The sequence below is a fragment of the Oncorhynchus gorbuscha genome, linkage group LG05 (assembly GCF_021184085.1).
Source record: "Oncorhynchus gorbuscha isolate QuinsamMale2020 ecotype Even-year linkage group LG05, OgorEven_v1.0, whole genome shotgun sequence".
Classification (NCBI taxonomy): domain Eukaryota; kingdom Metazoa; phylum Chordata; class Actinopteri; order Salmoniformes; family Salmonidae; genus Oncorhynchus; species Oncorhynchus gorbuscha.
This window is the reverse complement of record NC_060177.1, coordinates 64,784,716-64,801,036: the sequence shown is the minus strand read 5'-3', so window position 1 is coordinate 64,801,036 and position 16,321 is coordinate 64,784,716. Positions and strand designations below refer to the sequence as shown.

General features: G+C 45.1%; 1 protein-coding gene across 2 annotated transcripts; it reads left to right on the top strand.

The window, feature by feature from the left end:
- Positions 1 to 7,778: 7,778 nt before the first annotated feature.
- LOC124036303 (DNA-directed RNA polymerase III subunit RPC4-like) lies at positions 7,779 to 16,024 on the top strand. Of its 2 annotated transcripts, none has more exons than XM_046350714.1 (9): positions 7,779 to 8,049; positions 11,272 to 11,440; positions 11,543 to 11,586; positions 11,704 to 11,861; positions 11,968 to 12,092; positions 12,195 to 12,357; positions 12,473 to 12,723; positions 12,824 to 12,976; positions 15,146 to 16,024. In XM_046350714.1, exons 2-9 carry the CDS (start codon positions 11,273 to 11,275, stop codon positions 15,263 to 15,265), a joined length of 1,182 nt encoding a protein of 393 aa, XP_046206670.1. In that variant the 5' UTR covers positions 7,779 to 8,049; position 11,272; the 3' UTR covers positions 15,266 to 16,024. The 2 variants fall into 2 exon arrangements, with proteins under 2 accessions (XP_046206670.1, XP_046206669.1); XM_046350713.1 differs by having other exon boundaries at positions 7,780 to 8,104.
- The last annotated feature ends 297 nt before the right edge of the window (positions 16,025 to 16,321 follow it).

Here is a 16,321-nt window from a genome sequence, read left to right as displayed (position 1 = left end):
TCTAGCTGGGCTCTGATAAGGATATTTACTGGACTGCTGTACAGCTGCATCGCCTAATGCGAAACAACTGCTGATGCTGAGAACACAAACAAGAGATTTGCAACTGAGGTGCGTGAGCAATTGGGATAAGCCATTCACCGACATCAGCACCAACTTGCTGACAAATGGCAACGCAATTACACATCACTGACGAGCATGCCTCTAATGGGACAGGGACAGCAGCTGTACATAGCTGACAGTAGCTGACAGAGAAATCATCCTACATCTGACTACACAGACTCATACTGTATATCCGATGATGCCAGGAGGGGATGGAGGGGGTTCTGAGGATGCATGTAGTCCAGTGCTTAAGCTCACAGAGTTACACCATATGGGCATCCTCCACAGTACCTCCACCCATGGTAATCCATAGGACAGGAAGAGACTGGCACTGGATGCTTGCAAAGAAAAATATTATTGAAAATAGAGATGTGCTTGCATATTTAAAAAAAATTGTTGGTCCGGCTGTAAGTGGAAAGAGCAACCTAACCCTTTGAAGAAATCAAATGAAAAGGCTGATATTGCCACAGGCCTATATTATGTGGCCGTTTGAGGCTGAAATAACACATATAATCATTGAATCATAAAGACAGCGTAGGACTAAATGGAATCTGGACAAATATGTGTAGACAGCCTTCGGTGAGGTGAATAAGTGCATATTGGACATTCATAAAAGCTGTTCATTCTCTCTAGGGCATTGTTGACTAAATACTCTGTTTGCTGCAGCATTGTCTTCATTTAAAGATACACTCTGTGATTTCCCAGGACTGGGCTGTGTGAGTTATCACCCAGCACCCAGGCTCTTTTATAAGGCTTGCCAGCCACAACTTACTGATTCCACCAAAATGCAATCATTCATCATTAGACATTCCAGCCATGCAAGGGCAAGATGGAGGGGGCTGGAGCAGCAGGGGGAGGGAGCAGGGTCACAACACAACATATGCCTCATTTACATGCTAGTCGGAACTAGGAAACTGACATTCAACTTGCTAACTGCTTGAACATAACACAGCACGTATACTACAACCAGTTAGCAAGTTGGAGTTTCCTAGATTCCAAAAGGACATGGACACAGCATTAAGGCGTTTAAACGCTTCCCAGACAAAACTGTAAGAGTTTGTGCATATATTGTAACGACATGTAACGTTTGTTGGTTTGGACTTTGGTAAAGTTTTTTTCCGGCTGATCGGACACACATTTCTTCTGAGGCTAGCAGAAAGGAGCCAAAGACTGTCATTGGTCAACCTTAGGGATTCTTCAATTAAGTCTTTGTTGACTAATTTTCATGCACATTTTGCACGTCAAAATGAATACAGTTTCTTGAGTTATTTTAGCTTAATTCTGACTCCTTTGAGGACGTGTATACAGGCTACGGCTTCTCAAAATGGACAAACAGTAGGCCTACTTTTGCACTTCTTTATAGTTTTACTAAGCAAAGGTTTTAAGGGAGTATGTAAGCACACTTGTTCGGTTCACAGAACTGAAGCATGTTGAGGCATAGGCCTACTGTCACGATCATTATATAAATAATCGGACCAAGGCCCAGTGTGAGTAGTGTTCCACATATTTATTACAGTGAATCTTTACCACAAAGACTTCACGAACATGCAGTACGTAGCTCACATAGATAAAAAAAAACAATATCCCACATCACAGGTGGGAAAAATGACAACCTAAGTATGATCCCCAACTAGAGGCAAAGATATTCCGCTGCCTCCAATTGGGAACCATAATCACACACCAACATAGGACTAAAATGACTAGAAACCCCCCACTAGTCACGCTCTGACCTATTACACCATAGAGAACCCCAAGGGCTCTCTATGGTCAGGGCGTGACATCTACTGCAAATGTTGCAGGCTTGTTAGACTATTATTATGTTTTCATGTGTCACGTTCTGACCCTAGTTATTGTGTTAATTGTTTGTTTTAGTTGGTCAGGACGTGAGTTGGGTGGGCATTCTATGTTTTGTGTGTCTAGGTTGTTTTTCTGTGTTCGGCCTAGTATGGTTCTCAATCAGAGACAGGTGTCGTTAGTTGTCTCTGATTGAGAATCATACTTAGGTAGCCTGGGCTTCACTGTTGTTTTGTGGGTGATTGTTTCCGTGTCTGTGGTTTACACCACACGGTACTGTTTTCGTTTTTGGTTATTCACCTTACGTTTATTGTATTGTATGGAGTGTTCAGTTTATGTGTTTAAATAAACAACGATGGACACTTACCACGCCGCATATTGGTCCTCCAATCCTTCTCGCCTCTCCTGTTCAGACGAAGAGGAGGAAAACCATTACAGAATCACCCACCAAACAAGGACCAAGCGGTGTGGTAATGAGCAACAACAGCGGCCGAAGACACAAGACTCCTGGACGTGGGAGGAGGGGGAGTTTGTGCATATACTCCAGGGGAGTGTCGCCATCCCAAGGTGCAGCAGGAGAAGCAGCAGCGGCAGGAGCAACAGCAGCTACAGCAAAAGCAGCAGCAGGAGAAGCAACAGAAGCAGCAGAGGAAGCGGCAGCAGCAGCAAAAGCAGCAGCAGGAGAAGCAACAGAAGCAGCAGAAGCAGCAGCAGCAGCATAACCAGCAAAGGGTGGAGGCATTGAGGAGAGCAGAGGCAGCCGGAGAGAGGAGCCATCGATACGAGGGAACGCGACTGGCAAGGAAGTCCGAGAGGCAGCACCAAAAATTTCTTGGGGGGGCACTTGGAGCTGTCGGCGAAGCTGAGGGCTGAGTCTGAAAGGGTTGAGGAGTTATTGGACAGATTGGAGGAGAGTGAACGGATGGGAGATGAGGAGACACTCGAGGAGTTGTTAATAGAATTGGAGGAGAGTGAAGAGAGAGAGCTGTTGATTTGGCGTAGTATGCAAGGCATTCGCCCTGAGGTGCGTGTCCCCAGCCCGGTACCACCAGTGCCGGCACCCCGCACCAGGCTGACTCTCCGTCCCATCAATACAGGTGCTCCCGCCTATCCGGCGCTACCAGAGTTTCCGCCCCTCAGTCCAGAAGCGCCAGAGCCCCTCAGTCCAGATGCGCCAGAGCCCCTCAGTCCAGAGGTGCCAGAGGCCCTAAGTCCAGAGGCGCCAGCGCCCCTTAGTCCAGAGGCGCCAGAGCCCCTCAGTCCAGAGGCGCCAGAGCTCCTCTGTCCAGCGCTGCCAGAGCCTTCCTCCTCTCCGGCGCTGCCAGAGTCTCCCGCTTGTCCGGCACTGCCAGAGCTTCCGGCCGCAAGTCCAGAGCCGCCAGAGCCCCTCAGTCTAGAGGTGCCAGAGCCCCTCTGTCCAGCGCTGCCAGAGCCTTCCTCCTTTCCAGCGCTGCCGGAGTCTCCCGCCTGTCCTGCGCTGCCAGAGGCGCCAGAGCCCCTCAGTCCAGAGGCGCCAGAGCCCCTCAGTCCAGAGGCGCCAGAGCCTCCCGTCTGTCCAGAGCCGCCAGAGCCTCCTGTCTGTCCAGAGCCGCCAGAGTCTCCCGTCTGTCCAGAGCCGCCAGTCTCCCGTCTGTCCAGAGCCGCCAGAGCCCCTCAGTCCAGAGGCGCCAGAGCTCCTCTGTCCAGCGCTGCCAGAGCCTTCCTCCTCTCCGGCGCTGCCAGAGTCTCCCGCTTGTCCGGCGCTGCCAGAGCTTCTGCCCGCAAGTCCAGAGCCGCGAGAGCCCCTCAGTCCAGAGGCGCCAGAGCCCCTCTGTCCAGCGCTGCCAGAGCCTTCCTCCTCTCCAGTGCTGCCGGAGTCTCCCGCCTGTCCGGTGCTGCCAGAGTTTCCGTTCTCAGTCCAGAGGCGCCAGAGCCCCTCTGTCCAGCGCTGCCAAAACCTTCCTCCTTTCCAGCGCTGCCGGAGTCTCCCGCCTGTCCGGCGCTGCCAGAGTTTCCGCCCCTCAGTCCAGAGGCGCCAGAGCCCCTCAGTCCAGAGGCACCAGAGCCTCCCATCTGTCCAGAGCCGACAGAGCCTCCCGTCTGTCCAGAGCCGCCAGATTCTCCCGTCTGTCCAGAGCCGCCAGAGTCTCCCGTCTGTCCAGTGCCGCCAGTCTCCCGTCTGTCCAGAACCGCCAGTCTCCCGTCTGTCCAGAGCTGCCAGAGTCTCCCGTCTGTCCAGAGCCGCCAGTCAGCCAGGAGCCGCCAGAGCCGTCACCCAGCCCAAACTACCCCTCAGACCCGAGCTACCTCTCAGTCCTGAATTACCCTCAGTCCTGAGTTACCCCTCAGTCCGGCGGGCCTGTTGTTTAGGGTTCCCAGGTCAGGGTCGGCGGCAAGGGTCGCCGTTCCTAGGAGACCAGAGGCGGACTAAGACTATGGTGGAGTGGGGTCCACGTCCAGCGCCAGAGCCGCCACCGCGGACAGATGCCCACCCAGACCCTCCCCTATAGGTTCATGTTTTGCGGCCGGAGTCCGCACCTTGGGAGGGGGGTACTGTCACGTTCTGACCCTAGTTATTTTGTTAATTGTTTGTTTTAGTTGGTCAGGACGTGAGTTGGGTGGGCATTCTATGTTTTGTGTGTTTAGGTTGTTTTTCTGTGTTCGGCCTAGTATGGTTCTCAATCAGAGGCAGGTGTCGTTAGTTGTCTCTGATTGAGAATCATACTTAGGTAGCCTGGGCTTCACTGTTGTTTTGTGGGTGATTGTTTCCGTGTCTGTGTTTTACACCACACGGTACTGTTTTCGGTTTCGGTTATTCACGTTACGTTTATTGTTTTTGTATGGAGTGTTCAGTTTATGTGTTTAAATAAACAACTATGGACACTTACCACGCCGTAAATTGGTCCTCCAATCCTTCTCGCCTCTCCTCTTCAGACGAAGAGGAGAAAAACTATTACATCATGCAATTCCTGAACTATATAAAAATAACACCCAAAAACAAACAAATTGTTTGTTTATAAATAGTATGTTGATCTATGGCTTTGTAAATGTACATATGTTTTCTGTATTCAAATAGTCTTACCAAACTCAAATCCTGCGCACAAAAAGAGAGACCATGTGTAAGGTTATGTATTTATTTTCTTAGTCAACTTTGTGTTGTGTTTCGTTGTGTTCTTGAACGTAGCCCTGTCTTTCATTTTTATTCATTGATTTCACCTGTGTTAGTTACTCACCTGGTCTCATCAGCTCCTTATTTAGTTCAGTTCATTCTGTTTGTAGCTTTGTGAGGTATTGTTCATTTTGACTCTGCTAAGCCTTTGCCTAGCCCATTTGTAAGAAACAGTTATAGACTTAATTCCCAGTTTTGATTCACCTGCCTGTTTGTCTACCTGTGTATGACCATTGCCTGCATGTGACCACTATTCCTGCCTTCTGTGAAGGCAAAATAAACACCTGCTGAGCTTTGCGTGTGAATCTACACCTTTTTCTTCCTGAGTATTCATTACACCATGTTATTGAAAGTACTGGTGCTTCTAGTACAGAGAGCGTGAAGAGAGTGATGGTAGGGAACAAGAGTAATGATGTATGTATTGTGGAAAGTTGTGATGGTGTTTGATGTCACCACAGGGCCGCATCCTCACGCTATCCGATTAACAATTTACGTAAAGAAAGAGGTGATGTAAAACTAGCCCGGTTCATTGGAAATGGTAGACTGCTAATATTTTGTGTTAGTCATGCTCAACAAGGGAAGATTCTTCAAATGGAAACTCTCAATGGGAAGAAGATCAAAAGCCATGTCCCTGGAGCTTATGCTAAGTTGAGGGGGGAAAAATGTGCCAACCCACTGGGTACAGAGGTCAATTCAACTACTAGTTTTGATTTACATTTGGTGGATGCCAGGTGCAGAGAGAGGCCCAGAGATATAGAAACAATCATGATGTTGCATATGCAGAGGCTGTAAGACCGATTGGTGGAACTACTAGGTGGACAATGGAGCTACCATGGCTGCTCTCCTAGTAAATGGACCTTCTGTCAGAACTGATGCTTCTACTAAGGCCTGTTCAGAAATCTTGCTCCCATATTTGTGCTGTGTCAAAGGACACTGATTGTAAATAAAATTGACTTAATAGCATTCATTGGAAAGGTTATCAACACAACTTGGATTGTGGAAAGCAGAAATGCCAGGTTAAAGATGATTGTAGATATGTCAAAGGCGTTATTAGGGTAACAGATGTCATTGGTTGACATGATTTTTGAAATGCTGAATAATCCTAAGGATGAGTCTCAGCATGATAGAGATAATGTTTGATGAGGTTGGGAGGGTTTTGTGGAGGGGGAAGGTTTGTTAGAAGTTATTAAGTATTTATTTATTTATACTGAAGAAAAATAAATAAACGCAACATGTAAATTGTTGGTCCCATGTTTCATGAGCTGAAATAAAAGATCCTAGAAATGTTCCATAAGTACAAAAAGCTTATTTCTCTCAAATGTTGTGCACACATTTGTTTACATCCCTGTGAGTGAGCATCTCTCCTTTGCCAAGATAATCCAGCCACCTGACAGGTGTGGCATATCAAGAAGTGAATTAAACAGCATGATCATTACACAGGTGCACCTTGTGCTGGGGACAATACAAGGCCACTCTAAAATGCGTTGTTTTGTCACACAACACAATGCCACAGATGTCGCAAGTTTTGAGGGAGCATGCAATTGGCATGCTGACTGCATGAAGGTCCACCAGAGCTGTTGCCAGATAATTTAATGTTCATTTATCTACCATAAGCCACCTCCAATGTAATTTCAGAGAATTTGGCTGCACGTCCAACTGGCTTCACAACAGCAGACCTCTACAGCAGGTTTCTTCACCTGTGGGATCGTCTGAGACCAGCCACCTGGAAAGCTAATGAAACTGTTGGTTTGCACAACCAAATAATTTCTGCACAAACTGTCAGAAACTGTCTCAGGGAAGCTCATCTGCAGGCTCGTCATCCTCACCAGGGTCTTGACCTGGCGTCGGCGTCGTAACCGACTTCAGTGGGGAAATGCTCACCTTTGATGGCCATTGGCATGCTGGAGAAGTGTGCTCTTCATGGATGAATCCCGGTTTCAACTGTACCGGAGCAGATGGCAGACAATGTGTATAGCGTTGTGTGGGCGAGCACTTGCTGATGTAAACATTGTGAACAGAGTGCCCCATGGTGGCGGTGGGGTTATGGCATGGGCTGGCATAACACAACAGACAATGAACACAATTGCATTTTATCGATGGCAATTTGAATGCACAGAGATACCTACCGTGACGAGATCCTGAGGCCCATTGTCGTGCCATTACCTCATGTTCAGCATGATAATGCACGGCCCTATGTTGCAAACACAATTCCTGGAAGCTTCCAGTTCCCGCCAATATCCAGCAACTTTGTATAGCCATTGAAGAGGAGTGGGACAACATTCCACAATCAACATCATGATGAACTCTATGCGAAGAAGATGTGTAGAGCTGCATCTGGCAAATGGTGGTCACATCAGATACTGACTGGTTTTCTGATCCACGTCCCTACCTTTTTTTGTTTGTTATCTGTGACCAACAGTTGCATATCTGTATTCCCAGTCATGTGAAATCAATAGATTATGTCCTAATGAATTTATTTCAATTGAACGATTTCCTTATCTGAACTGTAAAATCTTTGAAATTGTTGCATATTGCATATATACTTTTGTTCAGTGTATTGTCTTTGTTGTACAGAATTAGGCAACCCATGATTGGGGCGGCAAGGTAGCCTAGTGGTTAGAGCGTTGGACTAGTAACCGGAAGGTTGCAATGTCAAACCCCCGAGCTGACAAGGTACAAATCTGTCGTTCTGTGGGGCAGTTAACCCACTGTTCCTAGGCCGTCATTGAAAATAAGAATTTGTTCTTAACTGACTTGCCTGGTTAAATAAAGGTTAAAAAAAGAAGATTGATCGCACAATCCAGCACAGTAGAAGGCAGCATGCACATTAAAAGGTTGTTTGTATAGCACCTTTATACTATAGAAGAAATCCTGCGCATGTTTGATCCGCAAAAATACACGAGATGCAACGTCACGTCTACCTGTCATGGCGCTGTACAGCAGTCAATGTTGACTTTTTGAGTAGACCACTGGCTGAAGAAATTGACACGGTTTTACTCATAGAAGGGGTACAGTACATTTAAACGCAATCTTGGTTTGGTGAACATCTATAGAAGTAATCAGGTAATTGTAATAAGACAACAATATCTAAACGCAGTCAGTCCTTGCTAACTAATGTAACCAGCATGCATTGTTGCCATGTGTTGACAACTTCTTGATTCTCATTTGTGGTAGGTATAACTTTGTCTAACTACCAATAGCATAGGCTCTATAAAACTTGAAGAATGGTCTCAAAGACAAATATAAAGCTATGCGCATTCCATCCAATTATTTATATAAGTTATACAATAGATGACGCTACGTTGAAGTCTCCATCTTGGCACTCCCCTACCATTATAGTTTTTGGAACGTTTATTCTATCGCGGACACCATAATGTACATGCATCAAACTAATTCCACAGATGGTCGAGTGTCTGCGGGTTTTCGCTCCACCCTTGTACTTGATTGATGAATGAAGGTCACTAATTAGAACTCCCGTCACCAGGTTTTCTAGGTCTTAATTGAAAGGTAAAAACAACCTGCAGACACTCGGCCCTCCGTGGAATGAGTTTTGACACCTCTGTCTTCATGTAATACTTTTTAAATGACATAATGAGCTAAACAAAAAATATATACAATTTTCCTTAAAGTATAAGTTTTTAGAAATGACTAATGATACTGTCCCCACTACCAAAAAAACAATACAAATTATATTTGGCCTTAATATTTAATAGAAATACTGTAGAATTCCATTAATTCCTATGGAGGACTGCTCCTACTGGGGAGTGTTATTGAGAACCCAAGGGGGGCTTTTAACACGGGGACCCCTCAAGGGTGTGTGCTTAGTCCCTCCCTGGTCACCCACGATTCCAACACCATCAAGTTTGTTGACGTGGTAGGCCTGATCACCTTTGGCAATGAGACTACAGGGAGGATGTCAGAGACTTACATGCTGACCACACCGGCTCGCGTCGCGTGGGTGAGCTTTGCAAAATAAATATACACATGTTATTCAGTCATTGCACCCACATTGCTCGCAAGCGTCTGCGTAGCCAGGTGCTAAAATAGAGCTTGGTTCTATTTGTGACTCTTAACGCTCTGCAAATCCCACCTTTCCCAACTCCTCATTGGTTTTTAGGAGTTTATACCTACGTGGGTGATTGAAAGATGAACTGAGGTGCATGCTCCAGTTGGTAGTGGTTATGCACCTTAAAGTTGGTTGCCAACTGCCATATAAAGTCCAAAGAAGAAGCCTGAAGGAGGAGAGATTACTAGAAAACAAACTTTTACCCTTTTATCTGTGGATTAATTGTCGGAGTAGAGAACCTTGTGCATTTCAGGTAAAATAACAACCCAATGTTTGTATCCCAGGACAAATTAGCTAGCAACAGCAAGCAAGCTAGCTAAATTGCCATAAATGTTTAATGCTTTTTGACAAGTCCACAAATTAATATAGGTGGTTCAGAGTTTGTTTGATATTTCAACCTGCTTGTCCTGATTGCGCCTGGTGTGGGGGGACAAAATCAACATGCGCGTGATGGCTCAGCATTTTAGTCGTGTGGTACCAGGATAAAAACCTCTCCCTCATCGTCAGTAAGACCAAGGAGCTGATCCTGGACTATAGGAGAAAAGGGAGAGCTCTCCCCCAACCACATCGACAGGGCTGTTGTGGAGTTTGTCGAGCGTTGTATCGTGGTATGGCAAATGCACCGCCTTCAACTGCAAAGTGCTACAGAAGGTGGTGCTGACAGCCCAGTACATCACTGAGGCCGAGCTCCCTCCCATCCAGGACCTCTATATCAGGTGGTGTCAGAGGAATGCCTGAACAATTGCCGATGATTCTAGTCACCCAAACCATAGACTATTCACTCTGCTACCGTCTGGAAAACAGTACCGGAGCATCGGCTCTCGGACCTACGAGCTCAGAAACAGCTTCGACCTCCCCCAAGCCATAAGACTGCTAAATAGTCAATTAATGGTACCTAGTGTGTGGGAAATGTGAATGTGTGTGGGAGTGTCAATATAGTGTGTGTATATATAGTCTAGTGAGTGTGCGTAGGGTCAGTGCAAGATAGTCAGCGCAGATAGTTTGGGTGCCATTAATACGCATACACACACATATACCAATGCAACACAAACATACAAATGACGCACACACATTCCCACTTTTACTCATTAGTAGCTGCTGCTACTCTGTTCTTTATTTTACTCCTTTCTATCCTGATGACCAGTCAATTTACCCTGCCTTTATGTACATATTTACCTCAAATACCCCGCACCCCTGCACATTGATCTGGTACTGATACTCCCTGTATAAAGCTCCATTCTTGTGTATTTTATTCCTCTTGTGTTATTATTTTTAAACGCTGCATCGTTGGGAAGGGCTCATAAGCAAGCATTTCACAGTAAAGTTTACACCAGTTGTATACGGCGCATATGACAAATACAACTTGATTTGAAGGCCAGCGGGTTCCCCCTCTTGGATTCTCAGCTGAAGGTATGGACCACAGCTGGCTCCATGTGAACTACAATCCTGACGCTCTGTTTTAACGTTTAGAAACGTTATTAATTCTTGCAAGTGATACGGTTTTGGAAACCTTTTGGAACTTTATGTTTATTGCTCGCATACACAGTTTAGCAGCGGTTATAGCAGGTGTAGTGAAATGCTTATGTTACTAGCTCCTAACAATGCAGTAAATGTCACAGATACACAAATAAATAAATACACCTTTTGAAGGCAGTTTGGACCTTGTGGCTGTGGAATCTGACTTTGGCTGTGTTATCTAGTGGACACTTGCGCAAAGATTGTTATTTTAATACCTCAATGGCTAAAAGAGAATCTGGCACGAGCAAAGGACCAGTGAGAATTTGCAATCTGTGAGCTTTATCATGCTGCGACTTTACAATCACTGCCAATCACAAGCGTAAAAAGAAAGCTAATCATTGATTGTGAGCCATAGCCGCGGGAAGTAGTTCGGGGGTCGGGGTGCTGCGATTTATTAACTGATTTTTTCCCCGCGGTATTTCACCCTGTGAACTTTTTTACATGATATCGGGCAGTGTCACATCAGGGCATTTACCTCAGGCAGCATATAGATATGTGGAATGACCCAATGGAATTGTAGTCATGATAAGGGCTACATGCAGATATATACTGTAGGTGTTCTTGTGAAGACTTATTGAATGAAGCCGTGTGGATAGTTATCCATTTAGCTTTCCTATACAATTTTCTCCCTAATTGCTTTGTCCAGGATGGCGGAGCCAGGCTCAAGCGACCCTGGTGGCCCCTCTAGCACTCCAGCAACGCCTGGAGGGAGTGGCAGGGGATTGGTGATGGGACGCCGGCTTCCAGCTACCCTCTCCACTGGCCGCTTCCCTTCCATGCGCACCAAAGACCTCACCTTAGGAGGGGTGAAGAAGGTAGGCTCAGTGAATTGTATGGAGTGTTTTTAATGGTCTATCACCAGCACTTGTGTATTTATTTAACTAGGTCCATCTTGACTTCAATGTTTTATATTTCAGAAAACCTTCACCCCTAACATTATTGGCAGAAAAGCTAAAGAAGAGTAAGTTCAGTTGTTCTGTCTGTGACAATATATGTGATTGCATGATACTTAAATGTTTTCCAGCACATACTAAAGGACCATATGTTGTTAACAGAGTTTTACTTTCTTAAACTATAGGCAGAAGGTTGAGGCTGGGCAAAGGAGGGAAAGGAGAGAGAATGATCGGGGTCGTGAGCGAGGTGGTAGGGGTGGTCGGGGCCGGGGACGTCCAGAAGTCATCCAGTCCCACTCTATCTTTGAACAAGGGCCTGCAGAGATTATGATGAAGAAAAGAGGTAGAATCAGGGTCATTCAGCTGTAATTCCATAACATTTGTTATATGTTATCATTACCATAATGATGTATCATTTCATTTAAACTTTCTTCCTGTGCTCTATTCAGGTGGCTATGAAGGTGAGAGAGATGCACCAAGTGTGGGTCCCTCACCCATCATCAACATTAAGAAGGAGAAGAGGGAGACAGAGGAAGAGACCAAAGAAATTTTGCGCAATCTGGAACGAGACAATGTGAGTCCTCCATGTACCTATGTCTCATCATACTGTCTGTCTGTACAATAATTGTCTAGTTTGTTGTCCACTTATGAGTAATTTACAACTAATTTCCACCAGTTCCTGGATGACCCTCACCTAAGGAGTGATGTAAGGAGCTGCCCTGTTCAGCTGCCCCTGGCTGTGTCAGGGTGGGGATTCAAGGAGGAAAGTGATGTCACTGATCTAGCCTTCAAACCAGACAAGTCTGAGGAGGACATTGAGGGAACAAATGCAGTCAAAGGTAACTATAATCACAGATCTTACATTGCCAATGTTCATGTCAGTTCAAATGAAACAGAATGGCAAAACAATCTACTATAACTGTCTAATTTGTCTCCCTCCCTCCCTCTTTTCAGTGAAGCAGGAGCCAGAAGATGCTCCAGAGGTCAAGAAGATGGAACCCACTTTTAGACGACCTCCACTCCCTGAGCCTGAAGTTTTACCTGAACTGCTGGACACCTGGAGTCAGAGCAAAGTGGAGGAGCTGTTCTTCATCCAGCTCCCCGACTCTCTACCAGGGCAGCCGCCCACCCGAGAGGTCAGGCCAGTGAAGACAGAGATGCAGTCAGAGGATGGACAGTCCATGCTATTGAAAACTGAATCTCAAGTAGGTATTCAGGTGTATTAAATATGTGGTTCAGAGAGCAAGGCTTCTGTGTACTCTGTATACGATCAGTTTGTTTGTGTATGTGTCCTCTGTGGAATAGGAGGAGCAGCAGGAGGAGAACAGTTGTCATCTGAGAGACCTGCAGGAGGGTCTGGTGGGACGACTGTTGGTTCGGAAGTCTGGTCGGGTGCAGCTCATACTGGGGCATGTCACACTAGATGTGGCTCTGGGAACCTCATGCGCTTTCCTCCAGGTCAGAGAAAACACAACCTTTGGCAGCTCGTAGTTGGTTGAAATTAGTGTCTACGGATGATGTCACCGGAAACACTTATCTTTTTCTATTTTGTTTTACTACAAAACATGGAAATCTGATGTTTTCATATACACTATATATACAAAAGTAAAATAGGGGATTCGGCTATTTCAGCCACACCCGTTGCTGACAGGTGTATAAAATAGAGCACACAGCCATGCAATCTCCATAGACAAACATTGGCAGTAGAATGGCCTTACTAACAGCTCAGTAACTTTCAACGTTGCACCGTCATAGGATGCCACCTTTCCAACATGTCAGTTCTTAAAAATTTCTGCCATGCTAGAGCTGCCCCAGTCAACTGTCAGTGCTGGTATTGTGAAGTGGAAACGTCTAGGTGCAGCAACGGCTCAGCCGCGCAGTGGTACCACACAAGCTCACAGAATGGGACCGCCGAGTGCTGAAGCATGTAGTGTGTAAAAAACAAAACAACGTCTGTCCTCGGTTGCAACACTCACTACCTAGTTCCAAACTGCCTCTGGAAGCAATGTCAGCACAAGAACTGTTCATCGGGAGCTTCATGAAATGGGTTTCCATGGCAGAGCAGCCACACACAAGCCTAACATCACCATGCAGAATGCCAAGTGTCGGCTGGTATGGTGTAAAGCTCGCCGCCATTGGACTCTGGAGTAGTGGAAACGCGTTCTTTGGAGTGATGAATCAAGCTTTACCATCTGGCAGCCCGACGGACTAATCAGGGTTTGGCGGATGCCAGAAGAATTCTACCTGCCCCAATGCATAGTGCCAACTGTAAAGTTTGATGGAGGAGGAATAATGGTCTGGGGCTGTTTTTCATGGTTCGGTCTGGGCCCCATTTAACGCAAAAGCATACAATGACATTCTAGATTATGTGCTTACAATGTTGTGGCAACAGTTTGGGTAAGGCCTTTTCCTGTTTCAGCATGACAATGCCCCTGTGCACAAAGCAAGGACCATACAGAAATGGTTTGTCGCGGTCGGTGTGGAAGAACCAATTTGTAAGTCGCTCTGGATAAGAGCGTCTGCTAAATGACTTAAATGTAAATGTAAATGTAAACTTGACTGGCCTGCACAGAGTCCTGACCTCAATCCCATCTAACACATTTAGGATGAATTGGAACGCTTACTCTGAGCCAGGCCTAATCAGTGCCCGACCTCACTAATGCTCTTGTGAGCTGATATAGAAGCAAGTCCCCGCAGAAAAATTCCAACATCTTCTGGAAATTCTTCCCAGAAGAGTGGAGGCTGTTATAGCAGCAAAGTGGGGACCAACTCCATATTAATGTCCATGATTTTGGAATTATATGTTCAATAAGCAGGTGTCCACATACTTTTAGTAATGTAGTGTATGTTGATGTTGGTGATGAATTTGATGTTGGAAAAAGGGTGGAATTTCCCTTCAAATCTTCACTTCCCTGTAGTTGTATGTAAACATACAGATGTGGCCAATTAATATGGGCTCCTTTGCACTTTTCTTAAATAATTCCCTATTCTAAAATAAGTTGAAATCGAAAAACACTTGGTCACACATGTTATCGGATTTTCAACATTGCAGAAACAATTATTTTTTTTAACTTAAGTTTACAATTTGAATAAAAAAATATAAAGACAAAGGGAATGGACAAAATGATTGCCATCCCGGAGCTAATACTTGGTTGCACAGCCTTTGGCCAAAATATCTGCAGAAATACACTTATCGTAGCCATCAATAAGCTTGCTTCACCTTTCTACTGACAATTTGGCCCACTTTTCAGCAGCAAACTGCTCTAATTCTTCAATATTTGATGGGTGCCCTCCATCAACTACTGTATTCAGAGCTCGCCATAGGTTTTGATGTGATTCAGATCTGGAATCTTCGCTGGCCACTCAAGAACAGTCCAGCATATCCTCTTAACAATTCCTGTGTGCTTCTTGGTGTGTGTTTGGGGTCCTTGTCATGCTGGAAGACCCACAACCTTCAAAGGAGACTCAATATTTGGACACTGGGTTGAACATTGGACCACAAAACACCTGACACTCTGCTGATTTCATGATGCCTTTTCAAATTAAACTTATTTTAGACAAATTAGGAATTATTAAAGCAAAGTGCAAGTGTGCCAATATAAATGCCTCTTCCCCCCACCCCCTTAGGAGCTGGTGTCAATTGGAACAGGAGAGGGCCGGACTGGTGACTTGTCAGTGCTGGGTCACATCAAACACAAATTGGTCTGCTCGCCAGACTTCGAAGCCCTGCTGGAGAACAGAGTATGACAAACCAGGACAGGACTAACAGGACAAATATAAGCACCCACCATTAGGCCAGGGTTTCTACAGTACAGTGGGGACCGTGCAGCGCTGTATAAGGTCTATAAGGACAGTAGTACTACAAGCAAACATGGCACCTAAAACCTATACATGTTTTTTCCATTGTTGTAACTTGGCCCTGGATAGTTTCAGAATGCGAAATAGAAAGTCTTGTAAACAGATTTCCTACCACTAGTTCGTAAGAAAAGCTGGCTTGTTTACAGAACATTTTATTTATTTTTCTCTGCTGAAAGTGATGGGGAAACATTACCTTGTTTGAGATGTGTGCTAAATGACTCTAATAAAGGGATGGTACAGTATTCTCTCATTAAAAATGATTAGCCTACATGAATGTGCCAAATTCCAAATGTCCTATTTAGTGATGTAGTGATAAAGAAAATAGGTGGGTAAACTCTGATTGCCGGTCGTGCTGTAAAAATGAACGGGATCTATGCTTCCATTTTAATTTTCTTACTGTCATACAAAAAAGGTTGGTAAACTGTCACATGAAAGGTAGGTAAACTGTCTCACAAAGGTGGGTAAACTGCATTTACTTGTGTTTACCATCCACTACACCACTGGTCCTATTCCAGTTTTGTAAGCAGATCACACTATCAGGTCTATGCTTGGGAGGGATAAGTAGAGCAGTAATATTTCCCATGTGGTATCCTGTAAACCCATACCTAAAAGACTGGATGTAAGATGAATAAAAATAACTAAATTTCCTGTGTGCTTTATGTATTCATATACTTATATTAGCACTGAAGCTCTAAGGTAACTTGTTATACTTCAAACATTTTCATTGTGATATAGTGATATATATTTTTTCAACTTTACATGATGTGAGATGAGGATTTATCAGGGTCTAGCGTGGATTGCGTAAGTATTTTTACTTAAGTGTTTTTTTGGGGTATATGTACTTTACTATTTATATTTCTGACAACTTTTACTCCATTGCAATCCTAAAGAAAATAATATACTTTTTACTCCTTACATTTTCCCTGACACCCAAAAGTACTCGTT

What these genes read in the sequence shown, in the direction of transcription:
- LOC124036303 (XM_046350714.1), top strand. Translation starts at nt 11,273, where the DNA reads ATGGCGGAGCCAGGCTCAAGCGACCCTGGTGGCCCCTCTAGCACTCCA. An exon ending in GCAATCTGGAACGAGACAAT is followed by an intron (nt 12,093 to 12,194) that starts GTGAGTCCTCCA and finishes AATTTCCACCAG; the next exon opens with TTCCTGGATGACCCTCACCT. An exon ending in TATTGAAAACTGAATCTCAA is followed by an intron (nt 12,724 to 12,823) that starts GTAGGTATTCAG and finishes TCTGTGGAATAG; the next exon opens with GAGGAGCAGCAGGAGGAGAA.